Source organism: Pseudonaja textilis, chromosome 1 (genome assembly GCF_049901715.1).
Source record: "Pseudonaja textilis isolate UNSWEBS1 chromosome 1, rPseTex1.2, whole genome shotgun sequence".
NCBI lineage: Eukaryota > Metazoa > Chordata > Lepidosauria > Squamata > Elapidae > Pseudonaja > Pseudonaja textilis.
In genome coordinates this window covers 260,040,027-260,066,202 of record NC_141990.1, presented here as the reverse complement: position 1 = coordinate 260,066,202, position 26,176 = coordinate 260,040,027, and the positions used below count along the sequence as shown (strand labels likewise).

The window sequence follows — 26,176 nt, the reverse complement described above, 5'->3', positions numbered from 1 at the left end:
CATGTTCTGGTAAAAATTCTTGTTGGATCTTCAATCATTTCAATTAAACTTTGAATGAAGCTTATAGACAATTTTTATGTATTATGATGAAGAAACAAGTAGTTGCACAGCTTTAAAGGTTGCTCATTTTCTTACTACTGTAATTGAAGTCCATTGCTAGTTCTGTAGCTATTTCTATGTAATATTAAGCTTATGATCTGTTCCATGCTTAATTGGAACAAAAATCTAAGGGTGTGTATAATTTAATACATATTTTCAAAATACCTAACACAGCCAAGTGCAATTCAGGTTATATGACTTAAAGTAATAAAATAGAGCAAATAAAAAATTGAACTGCATCATGCCAAATGGAGCACAAAACCCTTTCTTCCCTAAATAAAACAATTTACAGGATTAGGATTATTACAGTGTGATAACTACTGTAAAGTAGTCCCATGTTGTGTACATGTTAAAACCTTCACTGGATATCAGTATAAATTTGAATTATTAACAGGTAATTTCTCCCATCCTGATACTGGAAAAGGCCATCAGAAGACGCAAATATAAATCTAAATACTAAGAGATAATTTGGGTCTTTTTGAAGAGCCCATCATCCTGCTAATTTTATGTTTAAAGAAATTTTTAACAGGTTTTGGGAAAAGTTCCAATCTTAAATAAAACTATAAATTGCTGAATGCCTAGCATATCTCTATGGACACATTTTAAGGGTAATCTTTATCAATATTCTAAAACATATTGTCACATGATTTAATTAGAGTAACTGCCAGAATCCTGACACATATATTATATCCAGTCAAGTGTTGCTTTCCCAACATGTCACTCAAACTATAGTTAAATTTAGATAACATTTTTTTTCTTTGCTGACAGTATCATCCTGCTTTCAGCATGCTATTATGTTCTTGAAACCAGGAAACGGTGAGTTCTTTTTCCACCTTAGGCATGGAAGCCTAAGACTGGGTAAACCTTGGGCCAGTCACTTTCTCTCAGACCAACATCAACCTCACAAGTTTGTTCTTATGGGAATATAACAGGAGGAAGCACCACTATATATGTTGTTGCTTGAGTTATTCATATAAAGTAAATGCAGGATAAAACTAATCTTAGAAAAATATGTAGCATCCAGTCGTATTTTTTGAATTGCCTAATTAGGGCCTTCCAAGACCAGAAAACTGGCATCTCCTCACCTGGCGTATTTGACCAATCCCATATTCATAGACAAGTAAGTAGGAATGCATTTCCCATACCTCATATCATCTCCCATTATTTTCAGAGAAACCTAGAGACTACCTAGATACGTTTAGAAAGATAAAACTTAAGGTAGAAGGTAAGTGGGATAAATGTCTTGCAAACTGAAGAGAAAATCTTCTTTCTCACAGCTATTTCCTGTCTATTGTCTGGAGAAATAAATGTGGTGTGAGTGTGTGTCTTGTAGCTGCTTCTGTTGTAGGTTAAAGATTTCAGAAGAGAACTTTTTTAAAAAAAAAAGTAGGTTGAAATATATTTTAATCTTTGTCAAGACAGAGTTTTGGGGAAACATTCATGAAATCTTAGTTCTCCCTAAATCAAAAGTAATTCTTAAAAAACAAAAAACAAAAACACCCTATGCAGGAAACAGGACTCGTACTGTTGCTTTTGAGGACAGCATACAATCTGATCAGCAAATGTGGCTTGCAAACATCTCCTGAGGGAAGCCAACCTTATTTCACCAACACATGTTCCTTTGAAATTTGCATAAATTGGGACAGCAGTGCTTCTTGGGAAAGCTTAAGTAGACTAACAGCCAGATGAACTCTGAAGGAAGGTTTCAGATACTTTTTCCTCAACTCCAGCAAGACTCTGCTCCTAATACTTCCTGGTCAAGTACAAAATAAAGCTCCATCCCTCTGGGCTGGCCTTAAAACCCTGAAGCCAACCAAGTCTGCCAACACTATACTTTTTGTGGAGGAGATTGATGCTTATGTTTTTCCTTACCAGGGTTCTTAAAGAACTGAAATTTCTCAAGAGCTACAATTCAAAACTGCTATATAGCATTGTAGTCTCAGTCCAGACTGGCCAGGAAAAGTCATTCCAATGTTCTATGGGACTGTGGATATACACTTTGGGCCCTTTTTATTATCTTTGGCCTAGATCCAGGTTGACCACTTTTTAAATATTCCATCTTCATCTAAAGGTTTCCAAATTGGATCCTCCCCAGTTTTACCTCAATTCTAGTGAAGTGTCCTTGTCTCTTTTTTTAAGGATTGCAGGTTGAATTAATTATTTTTCAAGTTAAAATGAATAAAATTTGTTGCATATTAGCATTTTCTAAAAAAATATTTGAATAATTTTATCTTATGTGCTTTAAAATGTCAGCAAAAAATCTTTTCACTGGAAGGTAATAAATTTGCAAACATAAGTACAATGATTGGAGTTACTGATAAGCAAGTAGGAAAGGTGACCAGAAATTAAATTTATATTATCTATCTAGTTAGCTGCATCAATGAAATAGAGTTATCCATGTGTATCAGCATTTATATATCATTTAGCAATTGCTTAATGAAGTGCAATTTTAAAAATTTCAGAAGAAGCAGATTTTTCCATAATGATTAGTGTGTTTCACTGTAAAAAGAAGAGTCTAAAGCAATATTCAGTGGTCTGGACTAAAATACTGTGTCCCTTGTATTCTCTCCAGTACAAACTGATTAATTAAGGCAACATTTTTTTAAATGTTATTTTTTCTTAAGGTGTGAGTTACCTAATATGAGGCAAAAAAACCAACAACAAAAAAAACAACCACCACCAGATGGTGGAGAGTAAGAATAGAAACATGGAAGAAAAAGAAAATATAGAATTCTATTCAAAGCTTCCTATATTAAGTAATTTCACAACTTTTCATAGCTATTGGTCATAGGATTGACCTATTACAAGACTATTCTAAATATATTTCTCAATTTCTTTTAAAAAGCCCTAAAGATGCAAGGATACATGGGAATAAAGAATATATGTTATAGATCATTCCTTGCTAAGGACCAAATTCCATTTGATGGTTATTATCTGCACTATTATTGATTGAATTCATTTTAAAAATGACAAAGCAATCTGGTTTGGTGCATTCATAACAGTAAACATCAAAGAGTATTGTTCTGTCCCCGCATGGCAAAATGGGACTTTGTACTCTTGAAACTCTGCTAAGAATCTCCATCTTTTATGGAATTTCACTGGCACTAAACAGCAAATGGAATGAAAAGGGCAAAGGTAAAGCTGATGATTTGAACGAAACAGTCAAAGGAGATCTGAGAAAATACAATGCTCAACCTAATAGAAAGTATTCTTGATCTTAAAGAACAATTTAAACAAACAGTTAGAATGGCTTTTGCAAAGAGATATGCTTGTATTAGATTACATAGGCATTTGGTTTATTGCAGTAAGAACAGAAAGCAACATTTGAAACTTTATCCTCCATCAACAGCTTCTCATTGCCATATATAGGCAGGAAAACAAGAGATATAAACTTTCTGTGAAAAGTGTAGCTTTTCTCCTGGATAATTTGTCATTAAAATTGAGAACAGCTGGGAATATAGTAATGTTTAATTTACCCTTCCTTATCAGAGTTGTCTTTTCATGTAAAATAGTGTTTCAGTTAAGGATTTCAAATATTAAAACTGTACAGCAAACTAATAAAACAATAAAATGCATAATAATATGCAAGCCATAAAACTCCCAGAGATGCAACTGCAACCCAGTATTGCTAGATGGTTTTTTTCCTTTCTTTCAATGTTATCTTGCAATTTCTCAAAGGTTTGCAGTTGCGATTAGCCAGTCTAATTCAGAAAAAAAAAACTGGAAAAACTCTACAAAGATGTTCCCAGGTGACTTCAGTGAGCAGTAAAATGGCAGCTGTGGGTACCAAGTACATATGAGTGTTACCAAGGAAAAATACTTAGCTTTAGCCGTTTCTTCCTTTTGAAAGCATTACCTCAAGATGGAACGGAAAACAACTGGAACAAATCAAATTATCAGAAATAGTCACCGCCACACCTAAAAGCAGCATTAAGGGTCCAGAGTTTTCTAATATGGAAAACTTAATATTCTAGATTTTTGCAATTACAAAAAAAAAAAAGCAGCTAAACAGTTGAACCCACGAAAACACTTATAAAACGATGTGTTTTCGCTTCCTCTATACCAATGAGAGTCACCCGTATCTCAATGGCCAATCCGCCTAGAGGCAAGCCTATTCTCGGACGACCACACGCAGAAGAGGAGATGCGCATTGATTTCATCCTTCCTCCCTTGTGAATTCACACCGGCCCGTGTGGGGAAACGCCAGACGCCCGTCTTGGTCAATCGAGCCAAACTGTTCACCGAAAAGCCAGGCAAGCCTTGTTTCTTTCGAGAGAGAGAGAAAAAGAGGAGAAAACATCCCCTCCAGGGCAGGGGCATCCAATATTGGCCACTTTAAGCCTGGCGGACTTCAATTCCCAGAATTCCCAAGACAGCAAAGCTTCGTGTCGGACGGCGAGCAAAGCTGGCTGGGGAATTCTGGGAGTTGAAGTCCGCCAGGCTTAAAGTTGCCAAGGCTGGAGACCCCTGCTCTAGAGTATTTCGAACAGCAAAGGGAGAAAAGTTTCGGCTCGGAACTCTCTCCTCAGGTTCAGCCGTCCTTCTGAAGGGGCGAAGCCCTTTCCTCCCTACCAACTCTGGAGGGGAAGCTGCCCCGATTAGGCTATTCCCAGCCTAGAAGACCGCGCAGCCGTCGGCTCTTCCCATCCGCTCGAGAAGAACGGGAGGACGGGAGAAATGTGTTCCAAAAGGGACCTTCTTCGCGTCGACCTGAAAACCCCTCCCTCTCACCTGCTGTTGGATCTTGCCGTCTTCGGTGACTACCCAGTGCGTAGTGGCGGCGCCTGGACGAGGCGCCAAGCCCAGCAGCAAAAAGAGGCCGAAGAACGAGCGCAGGCAGGCGCACGCCAGCTTTAGGCCACTCCATCCGGACGCTCCTGCTGACACCGCCATCTTCCACAACCTTAGCCTTACCCACCTTACCCGGAACCGGAAGCGATCGAGTCGCCATTTTGAAGAAGAAAGCGCGTCTTGTCTCTATCATAAGAAGAAAGAGAGGGTGTTTTTTTTTGGGAGGGGGGGTTAAGGAAGAGTTCGACGCGAACTTGGGGGATTGTAGGGTTACACGCTGTTTGACGCGGGGTTGAAAAAGTGCGGCGGGAGTGCAGTGCCTTGTGTAACTTGTATCGTGGCAGTAGGAAGGCGATTTTTTTAAAAAACTAGCTCTCTATATAGGAGTACGGGGGCCAGAGGAAGAATGTGGCAAAAGAGGGCGTTGCCCCCGAGGGAGAAGGCGCGGCCTGTTGCTTGTTTTCGTCGCCCGTCCTGCAGTTCCACGTGCAGCTCGGAGGCAGCAGCCAATCCGAAGCTCCGTCAGCCGAACGAGCTGCCACGCCCCTTTTGTTGGCTAAGGGAAGGGGAAGTTATTCCGGCGCTGCACCTTCCCTGCGGCGCTTGAAAACGCAGAGTCACTGTTGGCTCAGCCAATGGAGTTGGCTTCGTGTCGGACGGCGAGCGATGATCGGGCAGCAGCTGTTTACAAAAAGCGCCGGAGGATTGTTTTGGAACCTGGGAGCCTGCCCAATTCCTCTTTTCAATTATTGTGTTTGTGTGTGTAGGTGTGTTGTTTCTTTCCTGGAGACTAAATCATATGAAGAACGGCTGCAGGTTTTGGGTCTGGCTAGTCTAAAGAAAAGAAGAATTAGGGGTGACCTGATAGCGGTATCCCAGTATTTGAGGGGCTGCCACAAAGAAGAGGGTGGGTCAAATTTTTCTCCAAAGCACCAGAGGGCAGGACAGGAAATAATGGTTGGAAACTAAATCAAAGAGAGAAGCAACCTGGAATTAAGGAGAAACTTCCTGTCAGTGAGGACAATTGCCTTCAGAAACCATGGGTGCTCCATCATTGGAGGTTTTTAAGAAGAGACTGAACTTGTCTGAGATGGCATAGGTCTGTGATGGTGAACCTATGGCACGTGTGCTGGAAGTCCAGAAGAGCCCCACAGCACATGCATGTGTGGGGTGCGTGGGAGACACATGCATGCACAGATGTGCACACATGCAGATGCATGATACGCACTGGAGGGATCATGCAGAGACATGGTGTGTGGGGCTGCGCACACGCGCAGAGATGTGTGAAGCGGGGCCTCCAGCACGCATTGCCTTCTAGGTGCTGGCACACGAGTGCGTGCACAATTTTTGGCACAGGAGCCAAAAAAGGTTAGCCACCACTGGTATAGGTTCTCCTGCTTCAGCAGGGGGCTGGACTAGAAGACCTTAAAGGTCCCTTCCAGCCCTATTCTATTCTAAATTCCTTTCTTTTTATAGCTTTGTCTCCCTGCCTCCTGGTTATTGCAGTCCAGGTTTTGATCAGATTTAAACAAACACTTTTCAGCACATCCATTTGTTTCTGATGTCTATACATCAGCAGTAGCCAATTACAAAGTTCAATTGAGGTTGTATTTGTCCATCCTGCATGTATTAACTTGTCAACTGTAGTTTGTGTGCAGAAAACAATCAGTTGCTTTTGCTTGTCATTTGGAAATCCAGGAATATTCCAAGAATTAAATGTTCTGTTAAAGGTGCCATTTTGCCTAGCTTTATTCAGAACCGAGCTGGGAAATGTTTTATCCTAAGAATTCAATAATAAAAGCAGAAACACCCTGGTATGCTTGCCTCTGAATAAATTGTATTTTTACATGGTCACATATCCATAAGAAACCTTAATGCTGCTGACATTTATACTATTCTGAAAATGCAGAGGTCAACTGTTTCATAATTGTTCTGTACCTTTTATCTGTATCAGTAAAAAATAAACAGCCACAAATCACTAACAAAATTACAAAATGGATTTATTGCAAAAGAATAAAGGAAAAAATTTACAAATAAAATGTGGTTAAAGGGTGTTTCCAAAATAATTCACTGCATTTTTAACACAAAATGAGAGCTATTTCTAATTGACAATTTGCACATTATTTCCCAGAACTATATTGTCAACCTATTACTGAACAGAGCCCCTTCCCAAAACTATATGTATTAAGTGGTTAAACTTCCGTAAAAGCTACATTTCTAAAAACTGACTGTCAAATAAGCAATATAATGAATAGAAAATGTTTCAAAATTAATAGAAAATGTTTCAAACCACCATTTGTGGTTTGAACTGGTCAGTTTTTAGTATAATAGCTTAATGGGAGACACACATTACCCCTCCAAATTAGAATCCTTTTTTCAGTCCAACTTGGAAATGTTAAAATCACTTTATAACATGAGTACAACAAATGTAGAGAAGACCCTTAACTTGAATCATTTTGCTCAATACCTCTATATCAGAAAAGGATGAATGAGCCATCAGAACCTAAAGAAATCTGTAGTTACCAATAAATGCATTTCTGTCCATTTTATAAACTAATTTTAGTTAATACACATTACAAGTTGTCAGAAATGCCTATGTACAAATATTTGACTGTTATGCCTTCCAAAATGGTAAAAAAGGTTTGGGTTTAAGATAAGAAATTTGCAGTTCTTTAAATCCAATTTTAGCTGGATTGATTTCAATGTTTTTACTCCTTTCTGACATCTGCATCTTATGTTCAGTCCAAAAATAAAACTGGGAAAAATTCTCAATTTGTCTGCATGGACAGAACTTTTAAAAATCAATTTGCAATACATGTGTTTTATAACCATATATGGAGAAGAGCAAGATGTTAAAATTAACACCATGTTTCTCCAGAAATGATTGGATTGGTTTAAGATAACAGCTCGTTATCTTGTTGCAAACTTTAAAAATAAAAATTCCGTCAATGAACCATGCCTTTGGCGGTTTATAGTACTTCTCTTTTGCAATATAATTCTTTCTGATGTGGAAATATGATTTCAGTTTGAAGAGAAGTTCTTACTCATTTAAATTAAAACATTTCCATCCATTATCTAGTATTTTATTATTATACAGAGTCCATTTTGTATTATAAGCCACATTTATAGATGAATGTAACATCTGTACGGAAGCAGCTTCAGCTTGAACACCCATGCTTTTTCCTGAACAAATCTTGAAGACGCTTTAAAAACAAACACAAACTCAAAATACCAGCTGTTAAACATCCAAAAATACAGTTGTTGTTTCACTGAGAGTCTATTGTCCATTAGAAAAGTAGATCATACATACAAAGGTGTAAGAACTTTTAAACCAGTCTTTTGCAGAAGGCGAGTCTTTTAGACAACATAGCCCCCTATAGACAATCCTTCAAATTTTAAAGATGCTTTAGCCATATAGTAACGGCTTTGGAAATGATTTCAGTAAATTCTTCCACGATTGCGATTACCACGTCCACCCCATCCTCTGCCTCGTCCACCACGGAAACCACCTCTCTGCTCTGAAATCAAAGAAAATAGAGAATTATGTCCCAGTGCATTAAAACTGTTTGACATAGAATAGCAGTTACTGCTTTTTATTTTATTTATTTATTTACCATATTTAGGAACCACCCCTCAGAGAACCACTTAAATAATATCCAATTTAATCCAAAACAAGTGCACAGCTCACTGCTATATTCATTTACGTAGCCACATACAAGTACTCCTCAAAGTTGAGATATCCCCGCAGCGAGCATTTGCCAACTTCACTATCAGTTTCCACTAAGTTAATGGGGAAGTCAGTGGGAAGATGAAAATTGTGGTCACATGTGCGATTTGCTTAACAACGGTAACCAGAATTGCAATTACAAGTTGGCACAGCCACATGATTTTTGTTTGTGTTACAACTGCATTGCTTAGTGGCAGATTTCAAGGCCCCAATTATGGTTGTTACATGAGGACAATGTGCATAAGGGAACACAGCAGTGTCTAATAAAATTAGTAAGAATCACAACAGCTCTGTATAGCTAGTCCTCAACTTACAATCATTAGTTTAGTGTTGAAGTTACAATGGCATTAAAAAAAATGACTTATGATAGTTGTTCACATGAGAATTGCAGCATCCAGATAATCACATGAGCAAAATTTGGATGCTTGGCAACTAGCTCACATGTAGGACAGTTAGAGTGTCTCAGGGTCAGGTTCACCTTTTGCAGCCTTCTGACAAACAACATCAATGGGGAAGCCAGATTCCCTTAACAACCATGTTACTAACTTAACTGCAGTGATTGATTTAACAACTAGGGCAAAAAAGGTTGTAAAAGGGTGCAAGACTCAATTAACAACTGTCTTGCTTAGCAACAGAAAATTTGGCCTTAATTGTGGTTGTAAATTGAGGACTACCTGTAAAGCCATTCCTAGATAAATGTGATAAAATTAACCTATCTTCGATGGAGCATTTTTTAATATATATTTTTGACTTTTAATCTGTTGTGAAGAAACTTTAGTTTGTAATAGTTAGCAAACTGTGATGCTTCTACTCAATATTAATGGTTACTGAATTCAACAGTTTAGCTCCAATCTAAAAAAGTCTGTTCTGCTTCAGACTAGACTGTTTCTATCCCATTTGAAACTCACTACTAATGCTGATCCTGAAATCTGAAACAGTATAATTTCCCATATCTGAAAATCAACTAATGATCATAACTGTGCTTACGCCATTGTATAAAATTAAAATACCAGTAACAGTAGTATTTACCAAGCGTTTTCTGAATAGTTTAAATCCCCCCCCCCCCCATAAATTTGGGTTTGGGGTTGAGTATTTTTAAATGCAGTTGTTTAATAGGAAGTGTAATGCTGACAGTTGATTACTTAAATTAACCAGACCAAGGATACCAGATAACCAGAAAAGAGGAAAAAAGAAAGAAGACAAAATTGCAGAAATCAAAGAAAAAAATAAAAAAGGATTATAAATAAGTGCCTTCTGATTTTCTTTTATAGCAATTGTACGAGATAAGATAACCTATTACTCTGTGGTAATCATACCATTTATATTTTCTCTATAATCTATTTTTAGTCTAATCATCAAAAATATTATAACTTTATTTTTTCTATTTTCTGCAAAAATTCATTAAGGGATTTCCAAACATCATTAAACTTAGTCAATATTTTATTTCCAATTAAAGCAGTCAATCTGGCTATCTTGGCAACTTCTGTTATATTTACTATCCATTTTTCCACTGTGGGTACAACCAAATCTTTCCACCTTAGTAGTCTTGCTGTAACTGTCTTATATAAAAACAAAGGTCCATATTTTTCGCCCAGCTGTTTATTCTCAGTCCCAAAAGAAAAGTCTACTGTTTCAATTGTATATGTACCATTCACCACTTGACTGTGTCCTATTTTACAACATATTTTGTAGCAGTGGTTAAGGGAATCACTATGGTTGTTAAGCGAACATGTTGGTTGTTAAACAAATACATTGTCTGCAATGGGTATCTTTGCTGGAAACTTGGAAGTAAAAGCAGGTTTCTGGCAAAAAACATAAACTGCAGCCACATGATAGTGGAATGTCGCAAATAGTTATAAATGTGAGCTGGTTGCCAAGGTCCCAAAACGCAGTCATGTGACGATCTGAGTGGGGGCGGTGGCCATCAGAACTTCAAATCCAGATCATAAGTAACCCTGGAGAGTTCTATCTTAACTGCAAACAGTTTTAATTAAAGTTTTATTTGGGTTTTCACACACACAAAAAAACATAATACAAGTAAAACATCTTTTCTGAAAATAGCATGGTCCCGGGTTACACTTCTTTAGAAAGACACAAACTCAGTTTCATGCTCATTTTTGTGTTCTATTCCATATCTTATTACTATTTTACATTTACTATATAGTTTTTGTTGCTTTTGCTGTTTGACCCGGTCAACCAAAACTTTCTCTTCTTATCTTCCTCCTGCACATTCTTTTCCGGTTGAGTTCTTCTTTGTGGTGGCCATTTCTGACCACCGCTACAACTGCCTTCGGGAAAGGAAGTAATGGCCAGCTGAGGAGGAGAGATGCGGCTCTCCTCAACCCTGCAGGCAGTCTCCCCCTTCTTTACCACCTCTACAGGGTGGCTTAGCCCCGAAACTAGCCGGCTTGGGCGCTCTAGCGGCGAGCACAGATTGAAACCACGCAGAGTCGCGGTTTCGGTCTGTCGCCGAAGAAGCTCAAACCGGAAGCCCCGCAACTGGTTGCAAGTTGAGGACTATCTATACCAATAATTTCCTAAATTTACATAATACAGATACACAGGTAGTATTATCTTGTCTTAGACTTTTAACATTTAAAATGAAATATTAGAATGCCTTCAAAAGCTAAGACACATATATAATCCTGAAAAGGATACAAAGGAAAAAAGACTGATTGTTAAGACAGAATTGTAATAGTATTATTAGCTTGTAATACTCACCATATGAAAAATTGCCCAGGTTACTACTGTATTTCCCACTGGGTGGATTGTAAATCTGCCTAGCATCTCTTTTGGGGCCAGCTTGCGACTTTTTTGCTGGTAAGTCTGGAGATGTATCTTCACTAGCTCGTTTTTGCCTTAAAAAAGTCAGGGCCAATATAAATTAGAAGAAGTGAAACAATTTTTTTTTCTATTTAATCATATTTCATTCTTTGTGACTGCCTAGACAAGTCCCTGAAGTTTTCTTGGCAAGGTTCTTCCATAAGTGCTTTGTCATTGCCTCCTTCCTAGGGCTGAGAGAAAGTGACTAAATCACCAGTTTTCTTTGGAAAGAAAATTATTAATGTAAAATCAATATGGTAGCATGTTTAAAATAAAAGGCAGTTCTAATGTAATTAATGCTTCTTCTATAGTGTAAAAGTTGAATTTTAATGGTGTTATCCTTATTAAAAAAAATAAACCTGGGCATAGAATAAATTGTCTTTGGGAGACAAACTGTTCCCAAAGAAGCCCTTGAAAAATGGATCAAAATCTGAAGGCATGATTTGTAGGATCTTTTTAAATTTTAAGTATGGGAAAAGGCAATTTGCCTCCTACAGATCTCTGTATCCCATAATTCCCAATCTCCTACAAAGTCTGAACACTTTTGTTCCTACCCAGCAATATCACAAAGACACAGAACACCTCCAGATGCCCTCCCACTGGGTTGCAATATTGCATTTACAAGTTGCCACCCATATGCTACACCAACACGAGACCAGGAGTGTCAAATTTGCATCATGTTGTTGTCACGTGATGTGACTCCCCTCCTTCCTAGAGGTGGGTGTGGCCAGCGCACGATGCATCCAGCCTGCGGGAAGAGTTGACACCCCTGCATTAGATCGTTTTGCACAAAAGTTAGTTCATTTCACCCTATTTATAAGTTCTTTTCTCTGCTCATCAAAAGCATAATGAAAAACAATTAAGACGTCCTGGACTGTAAAGAAAAGATTGGAACATTCACTGTTATCTTACCCAACTTCAGACTTCTGTACAGGTTTCCAGGAGAGTGTAACTGTACTCTTATATGAAGGAGGAATGTGGAAAAGATCCTAGAGGCGAAATGGGAAGTCTGTTTTGAATTTTCTGAAATCACATTTCTTGAACTATGAAAAACATTTCTAGAAAAGTCTCATTTCAAAAAAAAAAAAAAGCACATTTGATTTATGAAAGTCTCATATATTTTGGAATGATGAAAATGTGTCCCTCTCAAAAAAATCTTACAACCTCATTTTCTCCTTTGCTGTTTTCAAAGACACAAATGTTACATTTAACACAGGCTTCGCATATTGCTCAAATAGAAGAAAATAATGACAAAATAGACTTGTCAATATTTTTATTATCCCACAATTTAACACTTACCTTAATTAAAACATTGATGTTATTTGTTATTTTTAGTGCAACCACTTTAATTTTATTCTGCAAAAAAAAAAAAAAGGATTATTTATTAAATCATACACCTATATGATTTAAACAACGAAACAGACTCTGCCATTTTCCCCAGTCCAATTTTTGGCACTAGTTATGTTATTTTAATTAGTTATTAACTAGGTACCAGTTATTTCTCAATAGGAATAATATACTTTATTCTAGTTGGAAGTTTTTGTAGTCACAGAAGCCTTGACAAACCATGTTAATAATCTGCAACTAATATACAATGGCTATCTAATGCCTAAAAAAAAGTTATTATGCTAAGAAACTTGTTATTTACAACCTTTATAGTAGTTCTTGAACTTGGTTGAATTTCTTGAAATGATAAAACTAAGTTAACAATACACTGTTGTACTCTGGAAGGTTCTCCATGGATGCTATGATGATAAAATCAACAAAATTGCCTCCTTCCCTCCAGGTACCTCTCCAGAGTACCTAACCTGGATAATTCTGTTCTGTTCAATTCACAGATCTGTTGTGCATTTATTTAATTTATATGCCACCCATCTCATTATCCCAATTGACTTTTTTTATCTGTGAAAGACAGGCTCCTGATCTGCATCAATGTTCTTGGCCAGACTTTATAATATATCTTATTATGATGAAGATTTTCTAACAAGTGAAGACTTTTGGAAACAGAGAAAAATTCACATACTAGTGTTATGAACTAAGTCACTGTTATTAGGTGTACACATATTTTTTTTTATTGTTATGAGCTTACAAATTGCATTTGCTGATCCAGATAAAACAATAAGGAACTCAAGAACTTGAAAGTAACACAAGTATTTGTCAGGTCTTACAATGCACACTGACATGAAAACTGAACCTTTAAACTAAACTCATTTAAGGTCAAAGTTTTCAAAGACTTACCTCTTCTGTCTTCAGTGCTTCTCCTGTTTTGCCTTGGAGTGCCAAACGAAGTTGTCGGATATAAACCTGAAGTCCTCTGGCAAAATACTGTAATCTAGGAGAGAGAAGCATTTAATATAAAACTGTGCAGGACTATATGGTGAAACCAACAGCTTCTGAATCTTAGGAAAGAATAACAAACTTGACCACCTAAAAAGAAACCTATATTGCATGTCAGAAAAACTTCTGAACACTAAATTTGTAGTACTAGGAAATATGTACAAAGGTATAAATGCATGCAACATTTTAAACAATGAAGTTTTATTATAATCCAATGCTTTTCAACAATAGAATTGGCTGATTAAAAGTAGAATTTTATGAATAACAGTGCAGCCACTTACTATTTTACCCTAGAAGTATTAATATTGATTCTGGAATTCTAAAGTTTTGCTATATATTGGATGGACAATCAAGAATGGCTGCAATCATCTGGAGAATTTGGATAGAGTATTTTTATTAGTCTTTGTCTTTGTCTAATACAATTCTGGATGAATACTGGAAAGGAACAGTTGAAACTAGCCATTAGGTTCCTTTGATTATGGCTTGGCAATAAATCACAAATCTCCACATCAAATATGTTCTTAATTCACCACCTGGCAAAAGTCACAGTCTACTCAGCTAATTTTCGGACTCTGACTCAGCTAAATCAAAATATTTATTGAAAACAAGAATAAATCAAAAGAAACAATTGACTAACAACTAACAGTATGAATGTGCAAATGCCTTTTATATCCATGATGAGGCAAACCCACAGATTTTTCTTTTCCCATAAATTACCATGTTATTAAATTTACAACTCACACTATTTAACTTGGAATATAAAAAGTCACTAAGATAGTAATGGTACTCTAAAGGTAATGGGGCAATAACAGCATTCCAGAAAAAATTCAGTGTCATTGAGAAACCTACAAAAATGTTTTTTAACAACTTTGACATTGTATCTTCACCTGCTGGCTCCAATTTCTTTATGTGGAGACAAAGGCCAAGACTTTATTTCAAAAAGTCCACTATATGCCCACTAGATTCATTTTGCCTACTATTAATATAAGAAGCATTAGATTTGGGATCTAGGTTAAGGAAGACAGTTCTCGTGCATTACTCCAGAACACTTAAATTGCAATACAATTTTGACTTAAGTGTTGTGGGACATGAACATACAAACAGTACTTTGTAGTAAATCTATTGGATATTGCTTTGAGTTTGCTAAGTATTTAATGGGTGCTAAATAGAATAAATGTATTTTTTTCACAATAAGAAATTGTATTTCATTTGTATTATTTAGAACCCAAATATTTAGCAGCAGCTGTGCTGTTTAGAAACCCAAACCTAAAATGTGTGATAATTATGAGATAAATGAAATCAGTACTCAAGCTTACAGTGGAGAAAAGGCTACTGGAATAATTTTAACCACAATCATATGAACTTTCTCTCAGAACTCAATAGCATTTTGTCACAGGTAAAATCACAAAACTCATTCTTTGGAAAACACCATTAAACCAAATAGATCTAAAATTGTAATTTGTAGTCCTGGGCTATATACTGTACTTATTGTAGCACAGAAAACTTTTCTCTTTTTACCTTTCAAATACTTTGACCATTCTTTGATGAATACAAATAATTTGTTTGCAGCACGGAAAAATACTTCATATTTCTAACCTGGACATATTATTTTCATTCTAATAAACCCTGCATAGTATTACCTGATTTTAAAGTCTTTCACTTTATCTGTGTTCAACTTTGCTGTTAGGAAATCTGTAAGTTTTCGTCCTAATTGATGAAAGCTATATAACAAGCATTCCACATAGCTAAATTGCAGCTTCGGCTCTTCATTGCCTGCATTCTCTCCATTCTCTGCTTCTTCTGGAGGAAGTGGCATGTATTCCTGGGAAGTAGAAATATAAGTTATATAGCATTTTTTTTCAGCAAATGGTTCTTATGTACTTCAAATTATTAGAAATTATATACAATGAGTTATTTCCAACATTATCTGACATTTTCATTCGTAAATTGAGCTTTCCATTCCCCCACCCAAGAGCACAAAATGAACTTCAAAAAGCAGATTTTTGGGTACACAAATGCATGCATGAGGGGTGTAATTCTACTGGGAGAATAACACTGGTCAAAAGAACATCACTCTGGAATCCATTTGAATGTTCTTTTAAACAATTATCTAAAAGTATGATTGCTGTGGTAATAAATAATTTTATTCCATCATCCTTGTACAGTAACTGGCAGAATTTTTCCTAATAGTTTAAATAGTCTTCCCTACTTGCCTGATTAAGTGGATGTTTTTCAATTCTTTTATATTTCATATGCAGTTTTCTACTTTCCAATTTCTGAAAATTGCTTTAATCTTCACCTTGTTATTTTCGTAACAACATATATGTATTTTTTAAAGGCACTTAAAATTCTGACTGTAGTAGGAGTGACTAATAGAACCAATACTTTGGTCACCATGTATCACCACAGTCCATGGACTGCTACCCTTTAATATAAAAGTTAAGTCCTACAAAGTGCCAATATTTACTTTTTTGATGCTGCACTATCAGAGAGAACTAAAATTCAGAATGTTTAGCATTTCTATATATGCTTTATATAAATGTATTATACATTTATAAATTTATACACAATTATATATACCCTGTTTCTCCAACAATACGGCCTCCCCCAATAGGAAGTCCCAGCATGTTTTATAGGCATGAAATTAAGCCCCTCCCCCCAAATTAAGGCCTATATTAAAACATGCAAAATGGGGGGAATGGTGGGGGGGGCTTGCCATTAGGAAGTACTTTTGTTGCACACCTGGAAATGGTGCTGCCTGTGTTGACCCCGATACGAAGTGCCCCACCAACGCCGAGGTCAACATCCAAGCCGTCGCCGCCTGCCCATCCAAAGATGCAAGGGGGGGAATTAAGTCACCCCCGAAAAGACGCCCTAGCCATTTTTTCAGGGCTCAAAAAAAAAAAAAAAAAAAGACCCGGCCTTATTATATGAGAAACACGGTATTACACACACACACGACACACAAACTAGTTCACTAAAATAATTATGACACACACACAGTTTAAAATTGATTGTCCAGTTAGCACCTTAAGAACTGTTTTAATTCCTGAAATGTTTATATAACAATCAGAAATTTAAGTTTTATTATGAATATTTACAATGTCTCTGAGATTATGAATACACTTACCAATAATTTATCAAAAAGTTTCTTTAGATTTGATTCTAACTTTTCCATGTCCCCACAAAAGGAACTCATCTCAGCAAGTAATTTTAGTACCTGAAAAAGATAAATTCTATCTTTAAAAAAATGAAGTAAAATGAAAATTTATAACTTTGTACTATGACAATGTTAAAACAGAAGTAGATCTGAAAAACAAATCATGCTCACTTGATTACGATATATGAGATAAGTGAAATTGATAAAAACACTGATTTGTAAAAAAAAAAGCCTGCTTACTGAACGCAATAAACTTCAGATCAAGGGTCTCCAACCGTGGCAACTTTAAGACTTGTGGACTTCAACTCCCAGAACTCCTCAGTTGAAGTCCATAAGCTTTAAAGTTGCTAAGGTTGGAGACCCCTGCCTTATATTATTCTAGACTGAAAACTTTAGGAAGAAGTAATTTGCTTTTTATTATCTTGCACTGCAATATGTAAAATGAAGTGGAATTTTATATAATTATTGGAAAGATTTTGAAGATAATAAAACTTAAAAAGGCATTTGTTAGTATCAGTGATACATTTCTTTGTTTGATATACACTGAATAACTGTAATTCTAGCTATGTCAGATAAATTCAGATTAGCTTACCTCTAATTGGATATCAAGGCCTTCAACTGGAGTGGTCAGAGAACTCAAATTTGGCAGCACATGCTCACAGAAGTAAGTCACAAATCTTGTAGAGTGAACATTTTTCTGTGGCAATTCAGAACAGCAAGTTTATTAGCATTGGGGAAAATGTATCAATATGGTTGTTACAATTCTCTATTACTAGGTAAGCATGGCCTTATTTTTTGGGATGAATGAATAACTTCAACATTTAGGACTCGTTTTCACCCAGGGCTGTTTATTGCATTTAACCACCCCTCTAGGCAAAAATCACCTCCAAGTAAATTAATATTTTGAAGGGGAGTTGGCTGTCATTTCATTCATTCTCATCTATAAAACTGAGTAACAGATCTATAATAAAGTTCAAACTTTGAAAAAGTAGAAAAACTAGAAGGAGAAAAGGACATTTTGAAGTTGAATACTACACGTCATAAAACCATAAGGAATTTAATTGAAACTATTTTTTAATAAAAAATGACCACCCACAGTCTCCCGTTTTAGCATTATTCATCTGGGAAGATTGCTACTACATTACAGAATTACTGTAATATAGTAGCCACCAGACTAGAAGGTAATTATTGTCATGGACATCCCAGGAGTTATTCTTTTTTTCCAATCTTAATCTAGTTTGAATCTTTTATTCTTGTTTGCCGATTATATTTTTTACTTTTCACTCAGTATTTTTTCACTTAGTAGAGAAGGTCTACTTTGTGGCCCATGTACCTTTTTACATCTTTCAGTGGTAAATCCTTATTTAATGCACTGTGATTGATTTTTTGTTATTCTTTTTCTGCTGTCAGCTCCTTTGGATTAGTGGTGGGGAGTTAAGAGAGTTCAAAATCAAGATAAAAATGATTTTCAAATGAAATGTATACATAGCTGTGGCCTGCATCATAGAATACAGATAGTCCTCACTTAAAAACTGTTTTTTTCTGTCTCTAAGATATGTGGTTGCAAAGCATGACATGATGTGGCCACACCAACGTATGAGTTATGCTTGCTGCTCATGTACCTGTTATGCACATTACATGATAGGCATTTGTGACTTCCTCTGCTGCCTTTTCCTTTTGGAATCTGGCAGTGAAAAATGCCATCATGTGACTGTGGAAGGCTATGATGGTTATAATTGCAAGCCAATTGCTAAGCACCAAATGGTGATCCACTGGGATGCTGTGACAGTCACAACTTTGAAGAATGGTTGTAAGTAACTTCGAAGGTCCAGTGAATGAGTGGTTGTTAAGTGAGGACAATCTGCATTCACTCCAACCATGCCAGTTACATTTTTTTAAACTTGGCACAAAAGTCACAACAATCCTTAACGTGAATACTTACAGAAAACAGTGGAACTGCTTGACGAGTGCACTGCAAGAGTCTGTCCACACAATCAGGATCCGATGGATTGAAGGTTTGTTCGAGGTCAGCCTGTTCAGCCACTAGTTCAACTAGTTGTTGCCTCCCACTTACTGTTTGAAGGCTTTTTAAGCCAGATAGTATCTTCATAAATAAGACGAACTCCTCACCTGTCACATCCTCAAGCACCTGAAGAAATGCAAAAAAGCAGGAAATAAAAGACACAGCACTTGAAGGGGAAAATATGCATATTCCTTTTCTTTACCCAATAAGTGGTTACAGATAATAGCAGTGTCATTAGAACATGAGAAAGCTATTTGCAAAAAATACTGTGAACAAGCAAAGTTCTTACCTTTAGGCAGGTAATCTACTGTTATATTGTAGTAGTATTACATTATGGTAATAGTATTTTTATTAGAATCAACTAAAACAACTTTGTCCTCCAATGAAAGGCTAATGATCAAAAGAATCAACTAAGACTCAAAATTGCATGGAGTCAAATTGAGGAAAATGTGTTAGTATTGTAAAGAACTCTGTTAATCTCACATGAATTATTGGGTACAGGAATATATGATCCAACGACGGCTTAAACCTCTCACAAAAGTAACAGACAAATTCAAGGAATTTTCAGAATAGATGTTAAGCAAAATAGAAAAAGAAAAAAAATATTGACGCAATGTCTCAATTTGAAACCTGCAATACCTTTAAGATGAGAACTAATGCTATACAAACTATAAGAACTAGAATATGACAACAATTTTCAACTCTAAACCTTAAGAGCTTGTAATAGATTGTTTTCATCTTATCTGAAGTGTTCTGACCTCAGAATGGTCTTGTTTTGACTCTGAATGCTCTTGTTACAATAAGAACAAGGTCTGGACTGTTATTCATCAAAATGGAGATTATGAAATTGAAATACTTTGCACATCAGAAACAATGGGTACTTAAATATATTCACCTACATTGTATGCAACATTTTTGAAATATCATGTATGTTACATTTATTTATTTGTTAAATTTATTTACCACCTATCTTGCTGTTGGGTTACTCTAGGCAGTTTACAACAATAAAAGAGAATGGAAAAAAAACTCTATCAGAAATAATAGAATAAAAGAAACAGTATAAAAGAATATGATGAGAATACATGAATATAATAAAAAAGGTGGATGGGTGAAGAGCAGAGAGCAATGGAAGGTGGGGAAGAAAGGGACATTTGGAGTCTGCCATCAAGCCAGCAGATACCTCCTGTGTGGAAGTCCCCCATCTGGTCCCCAGTCCCCCATCTGGTCTCCAACTGGCAGTCTTCAGGCTCTTGTGGAAGGATAGGAGGGTGCTGTCTCAGGAATTCTGGGAGTTGGTAGTCTACAAGTCCTAAAGGGGCCACAGTTCCCCACCTCTGCCTTAGAGGGTAAGATATTCAAAGGGTGGGTGTTGCAGCAGAGAAGGCACTGCTTCTGGATCCTGATAGTCGGAGTTCTTGACTGACAGGATCTAAGGTAGGACCTTTCTGTTAGCACAAGGACTGGCTTGTTGTAGCAAGATGTGATTTATCCTATAACCTGGACCTTTGCCATCAAGGGCTTTAATTATTTTCTACTCAAAATGCAGTACAACAGTTCATGATGTTTATAGTCTTAGTAATCATTTAACAAGATTAATATATCCACCTTCTTTGATTCTGTCAGTATTAATTCCTCAACTTCTTTTGTTAGCACCTCTTCAGGAAGTATTTTGAGTTTTGTAGAGAGAAATTTAATGGCTCTTTCTCGCACAATATCCTCTCCCTGAAGAATCTGACTGAACAAACCACCAAGTGTTCCTAAAATAATGATAAAGATACTTATTACTTTGTCTATAACTGAAAGGAACTGATGTTTTTGTTAAACATTTAAAGCTACATCCAACAATATCAGAGGGCACTTGCTTATGTAAGTTCTCTGCTTGCAAACTTCCCCTTTTTTAACTGCTCTCCTGACCACACTGCTTTTATCCTAAAACTGCTCAGCAGATTCTAAAAGGGGAATAAGGGAGAAATAGAATAATTTTGTTGACCTTTCTTGTAAACACCTGAGTCGCCTTTGTTGAAGTGGGCAGCCATACAAATATTTTAAATAAATAAATAAATATTGCTGAGACATACCAATTGGATGCAATCCATTATTTTATAATAATATAAGTTGAAATAATATAGAAAATATAGCTTTAAGATTTTTATAACTTTCTAGCTGATCTGTACTATATTTCTAAATGACTATCACAGTGCAAGCATTGAACTCTTTTCTTTGCAAGCAATTTTGTTATGGTTGCCATAACATCTTTTGTTCTGATTATTTGATTTTATAGGACAAAATATATTCAATTCTTTATTTCAAAATATTCAAAAAGATAAAACATTTTAGTATAAAACACATCCTTTACCTTTAGCATCCATCTTAAATATACTAAGCAAAGCATTGTTAACCAAGTTGAATTCTGCAGAATCATCTAAAAATAAAGAAAACAAAGGATCAGCAATTCTTTTAAGCTAGATAGTTTCAAATATCGGAGATTCAGGAAATGCAGAATTTCATACAACTTTTCCAGGCAAAACCCTTACAAAGAAACCAAGACAGTGAAAATACAAAATTCAGAGAAAAATGATTCTGGCTAAATATTTACAATAAACTTGCACGTACAGATATATACCAAGTATATAAGTATATGACTGCAATAAGAATAGGAAAAAGTTCATTTTGCACTAAAACATAAAATTGAACTTGGAGGCATCATTATTTAAATAATAGGCAGATACCAATGCCAGTTTTTAACTTTTGTGGGTGCACATCCAAAGCAGTATCTAAAGCACGATTTTCCAGCTGGTTATATGCCAGTGATGGATAACCTTTTCCACATCACATGTTGAAAGTACATGCTCTCTCTCTCTCTCATGCCTGCACCCATGATGCAATGAGTGCACGACCCCATCCCTGTGCATGCGTGCGCAACCCTCTGCACGGAGACTGTGTGCCTCTGCACATGTGCACACGACTCCCCACATGCTCTACTCCCTGCACATGTGCGGTGTCTCCGCCCTGCACATGCGTGGAAGATAACCCAACAATCAGCTGGCTGGTGGGAGGAGCACATGCATGCACTGTGGGGTTTTTCTGGGTGACCTCTCATGTGCCAGCAGAAATGGCTCTGCGTGCCACTTCTGGCATGCGTGCCACAGGTTCACCATCATGGTTATATGCTATCAAATTGATTTTGACTTTTAGTGTCCACATAGTTATATAGGCAATACCTAAAAAAGAATTTGAAACTGCAAAGTACCTTCTATCCAAATGTTTCTTCCGCATTATGTAGTGTTAGCAGTGTTAATAAAGATTCAAAATTGGCACTTATCTTTTAGATCACAAGATCTTATTCATACCATATTTTCAATGGGAAAATATAATACGGAGGAATAATATAAAAAATAACAAGAATAAAGGAAAGATAAATTATTCAAAAATATAATGGTACAACTTACGTTAAGGAAACAGTAAGAAAGCTGAAGCAAGAAAGCTTTAGCAATGAATATTTAACTGTGCCTTTTACTCAAATTAATACAATAATTTTTCTCACCTGATTGCAGAAGCTGGGTAAGTATATCTGCTACCCTAGGGAGGTTATCACCCATAGCAAACTGAGGTAATTCTTTGATTGCTTGGCGCCGGATCTATAAATAACAACAACAAAAAGATACACATGGAACAACTGGATAATATATGTTCAAATTACAGAAGATTCAACATCAGGATCATCACAATGTAAAATACAGCAAGAACAATATTTAGAATTTCAATGAATCAAAACTAGCATACTATGCTATTAGTAGATTTACAATGTTGTATATATTTTAGTTGTACAATGCAGCAGAAATAATAGCACAGGGGATAGGCTACTATTAACAATCTTGACAGCTACACCAGAAGCTAAAAAGATTTTGTGACTGTTTGCAGAGAATGGGCAAAATAGGTGCATAAAATGTAAATGCAATTTTCAGGTATTGTATCAATGCACATTCCAATAGCATTTTCCCTTTTGTAAAGAAAAAGGCACTTACCGAAACGTCTTCATCTTCACAAAGATCCAACTGAGCATTTATAGCAGAATCTGCCAACTCAGGGAAATGTTTGAAGAATTTTGGAATAAACTGTGCTGCTAATCTCTTCTCCTTAGCACCCCCTTTGACACCGTCCAAAATAACTTGATAAGCATCTTTGTGCTAGAAAAGAGAGAATTCTAATGTAGAGCTTCTTAAGTAAACAATGAAAAAATTAAAAGAATTACATTTGCCTGAAAATTTTCTCATAAGCAAATTATAACAATTCATAGATTATCCCATCATTTCTGAATAAACACTTAGCAGAGACATATTACTTTGACAGTTTCTCACATTTTGTAATGACTGAGTAGTGCTATACTGCTACACATTTTTTGACAGAGTACTCAAAAAGTACAATATGCTAGCTCCCATTCCAGCTAGCATATTAAAGTGTTAGCCTATGAAATAATGAATATACATATGGAAGCAATTTACTGCAATCTTTCACAAGCACTGTTTTTTTATCATCCTCCGTATATACCAAGCAACCAGAAAATGTCTGCTGCCTTTTTATAGTTAAGAATGGCCTTTCTTTGGAAGTTCATGAGGCTAAGCATCTTTTATAGCTGTTGCAATTATGTATTTTGGCTTTTGAATAGTAAGCTTTATCAGTTAAAGGACTAAAAGTATTTTAACACTAGGGCTGTACAGTAATCCAAATGTGATTTAGCATAGATAAGAAATTAATACTGCACTGGCAAATTCTTAAAGTAGTTTCATTTTCTCCTTGGAGCCTGTTGCTTTAATTAATCCCAATGGTTGTGATGCACTTGTGTGCCTAACCATCTTTTCTCTACTTAGTAGGTTCTATGTTTTTTTTAAATGTACTATGCTGTATTCACTTGAAAGGCCAATGATACAGAGTTTATTTAAATACATCTCTTCCAAAAGGGAAGATTACACAAAACATATAGTTACTATATTTTCAGAAAATATAGTATACAACAATGGTATAAGAACCTGCCAGACAGAAAAGGAACCTTGAATATTTCTGGAAGCAGATTTTTTTTTTATGTGACACCTTATCATATCCCAATGTTTTTTAAGAAAAAAATGTTTCAAAGGAAAATCATGAGCACTTTGATTTTATTTTTGTTTTAAAAAATGACATTTTACATTATCCACAACAGAAAAAGCACTCAGTTCTCTACCTTGTCTTAATTAATACACAAAGAGTTAAATGTTGAAATTTACTGAAATATAGAGGCGGCATACTTTACACAGATGACCATTTCCTAGGAAAAAGTGTATATTCTCAATGAAATGATCCATGCTGCCTCAAAGCATATTGCTACTTCCCAGCCCTTAAAGCAAAAGATCAAAACAAACCGTAGACTAAAGAAAACCCCACAGAACTTTAAAGGGAGACTTATTTTAAGTCCATTTTCACAGAAACCTTCCAGTTGGCAGACTGAAGTAAGAGCATCCCAGAAGCCTACCGCTTCGTTTTACCTCTGGGGAGTTGGCTTAAGGTTTGGGGGGGACACACGCACTCACAACATTTCGCACGGGAAAAAAAAAGGGGGAAAGAGGGTTTTAGCGTCCGCCAATCATTGTTTCTGCACATCTTAGCAGCGTCTGCTGTTCCTTTATTTATTTAAAGTTGAATCCTATCCATCCGGCAAAGCGCGCGGGAGAATCGAGAGCAGCAATCTAAGCTCCACCAGCTTCCCCCTTGGGAATAATAAGCCTTCGTAAACTGGCAATGAAACCTGGAATGGGGTAAACAAAACGAACAACGGAGAAGGACGGATCTCCGGCCTTTGGCGACGTACAGGCTCCTTCGCGCCGCGGTGGCCGGGCTGACGCTTCCAAATCCACTGCTCTCCGTAACGAAAAGGAGAGCCGAGGGCTTCCCTTCCCGTTTCTGTCCCGCTAGGCCAGAGCCCTAAGCCCCAGGGGCAAAAACCAAAAAAAACACCCCCAGTCGCGTCCTGCCCTACCTCCGGAGCGGTGTCCTTAGCGTCGGCTAGGATGCCGTAATTACGGTAGAGCTCCTCCACGGTGGGCATCGTGCCTCCTCGGCGTCTGCTCCTCCGCCCGGCCGTCCTCCCTACCCCAACGCTCTTTGCTGCTGCAGCGGCGAACACAACCACCCTCCCTCCCTCCTCCAGACCGAAACCCGAGCCAGCGATACCGCCAAGCCAGGCCGCGCGCAGCTACGCAACATCCGGTGGCCAAGGCGTTCCGCATCCTGACCGACAGCGGCTCCTGTCGTGGAGGAGGTGACAATGCAACCGCACCGTTGCTGGGGTGGGGCTGGGGCTGGGGGGTGGGTGGGGCTGCGCGAGTGACGTCACCAAAGGGGGGGGCTAGTCCGAAATCTGGGCACGTGATTTAGCTTTACGCAGTTGGAGTAACGCAGGTGATCGTGAATGGCTGGGATGGGTTTTCAGACGATGTCTTGATAGCGTTACTCGTGGCGGACGTTTGCCCGTCTCCTAACAAGAGCCCTAACAAGGTTGTGTTGTGTCAACGACTCGCGTTAAAAGCTGTAAGCCGAGTCGCTGTTCATTTTATACAAGTCGTAATTTTGATTTTTTTTCTTTTACACGTTAAGAATTTATGCACGTACAGATTGCTCTGTATTATTTCCATCTCTGGATGGAAGGCTAAACGGGAAGTCAAGAAAACCCGAAGTCCTCCTCTCTGGATTTTTTTGTTAGGATTGTTATGGTGTCTTTCTACACGTTTCGCTATTTATGTGTGATATGTAGGGTTACATACGAAAGATTATACCTGTACAAATATAAAGCCTTAAGTAATGCCATATTTAACCTACAGATGACCTAAGACACTTTACTGGAATATTATGTAAGAATTCTCTGTATTTTCAATAACAAAATTGTTTTGTACGTTCTAAATTAGGACATTAGTTGGCAGGTCAAAGGAAAATAGTTGTCAGGTCGAGGAAACAGTTATACTAAAATTAACAATAGTAGGATATTGCAACTATCAAGATGATTGCGTAGCTGGATAGATTGTGAATGGAGAAGGGGCATGACTGTTGAAACTATATAAACCCCAAGCCTTCCTATGTACATTAGTTCATTATGCTAAGGTACCAGGTTTGTTATTCAAGGGGATTAAATTCCTGGTTTGCATTTTGGGTGAATTACTTCTTTTGCTCTTTTGTCTCTCTTCAATTG

The 26,176-nt window shown here is 36.9% G+C and overlaps 2 protein-coding genes across 3 annotated transcripts in view; both read right to left on the bottom strand.

Annotated features, from left to right (window-relative positions):
* TTC17 (tetratricopeptide repeat domain 17) overlaps window positions 1–5,034 on the bottom strand; it is a 45,566-nt gene extending 40,532 nt beyond the window's left edge. Inside the window, exon 1 of one of the 2 annotated variants that reach the window (XM_026707343.2) lies at window positions 4,831–5,034. In XM_026707343.2, coding sequence (XP_026563128.2) covers window positions 4,831–4,992 — 162 coding nt within the window. In that variant the 5' untranslated portion in view covers window positions 4,993–5,034. The remainder of the gene's footprint in view (window positions 1–4,830) is intronic. The other variant, XM_026707336.2, reaches the window with a different exon arrangement.
* Window positions 5,035–6,869: 1,835 nt separating this feature from the next.
* API5 (apoptosis inhibitor 5) lies at window positions 6,870–25,194 on the bottom strand. Its single transcript, XM_026707326.2, has 14 exons — window positions 24,971–25,194; window positions 22,986–23,147; window positions 22,505–22,598; window positions 21,317–21,382; window positions 20,566–20,717; window positions 18,880–19,086; window positions 17,530–17,634; window positions 16,908–16,997; window positions 15,418–15,599; window positions 13,679–13,772; window positions 12,740–12,796; window positions 12,353–12,429; window positions 11,339–11,475; window positions 6,870–8,408 (listed from the first exon to the last, which is right to left on the bottom strand). The coding sequence occupies exons 1-14, from the start codon at window positions 25,037–25,039 to the stop codon at window positions 8,329–8,331; spliced, it is 1,572 nt and encodes a 523-aa protein (XP_026563111.1). The 5' UTR covers window positions 25,040–25,194; the 3' UTR covers window positions 6,870–8,328.
* Between the last annotated feature and the right edge of the window lie 982 nt (window positions 25,195–26,176).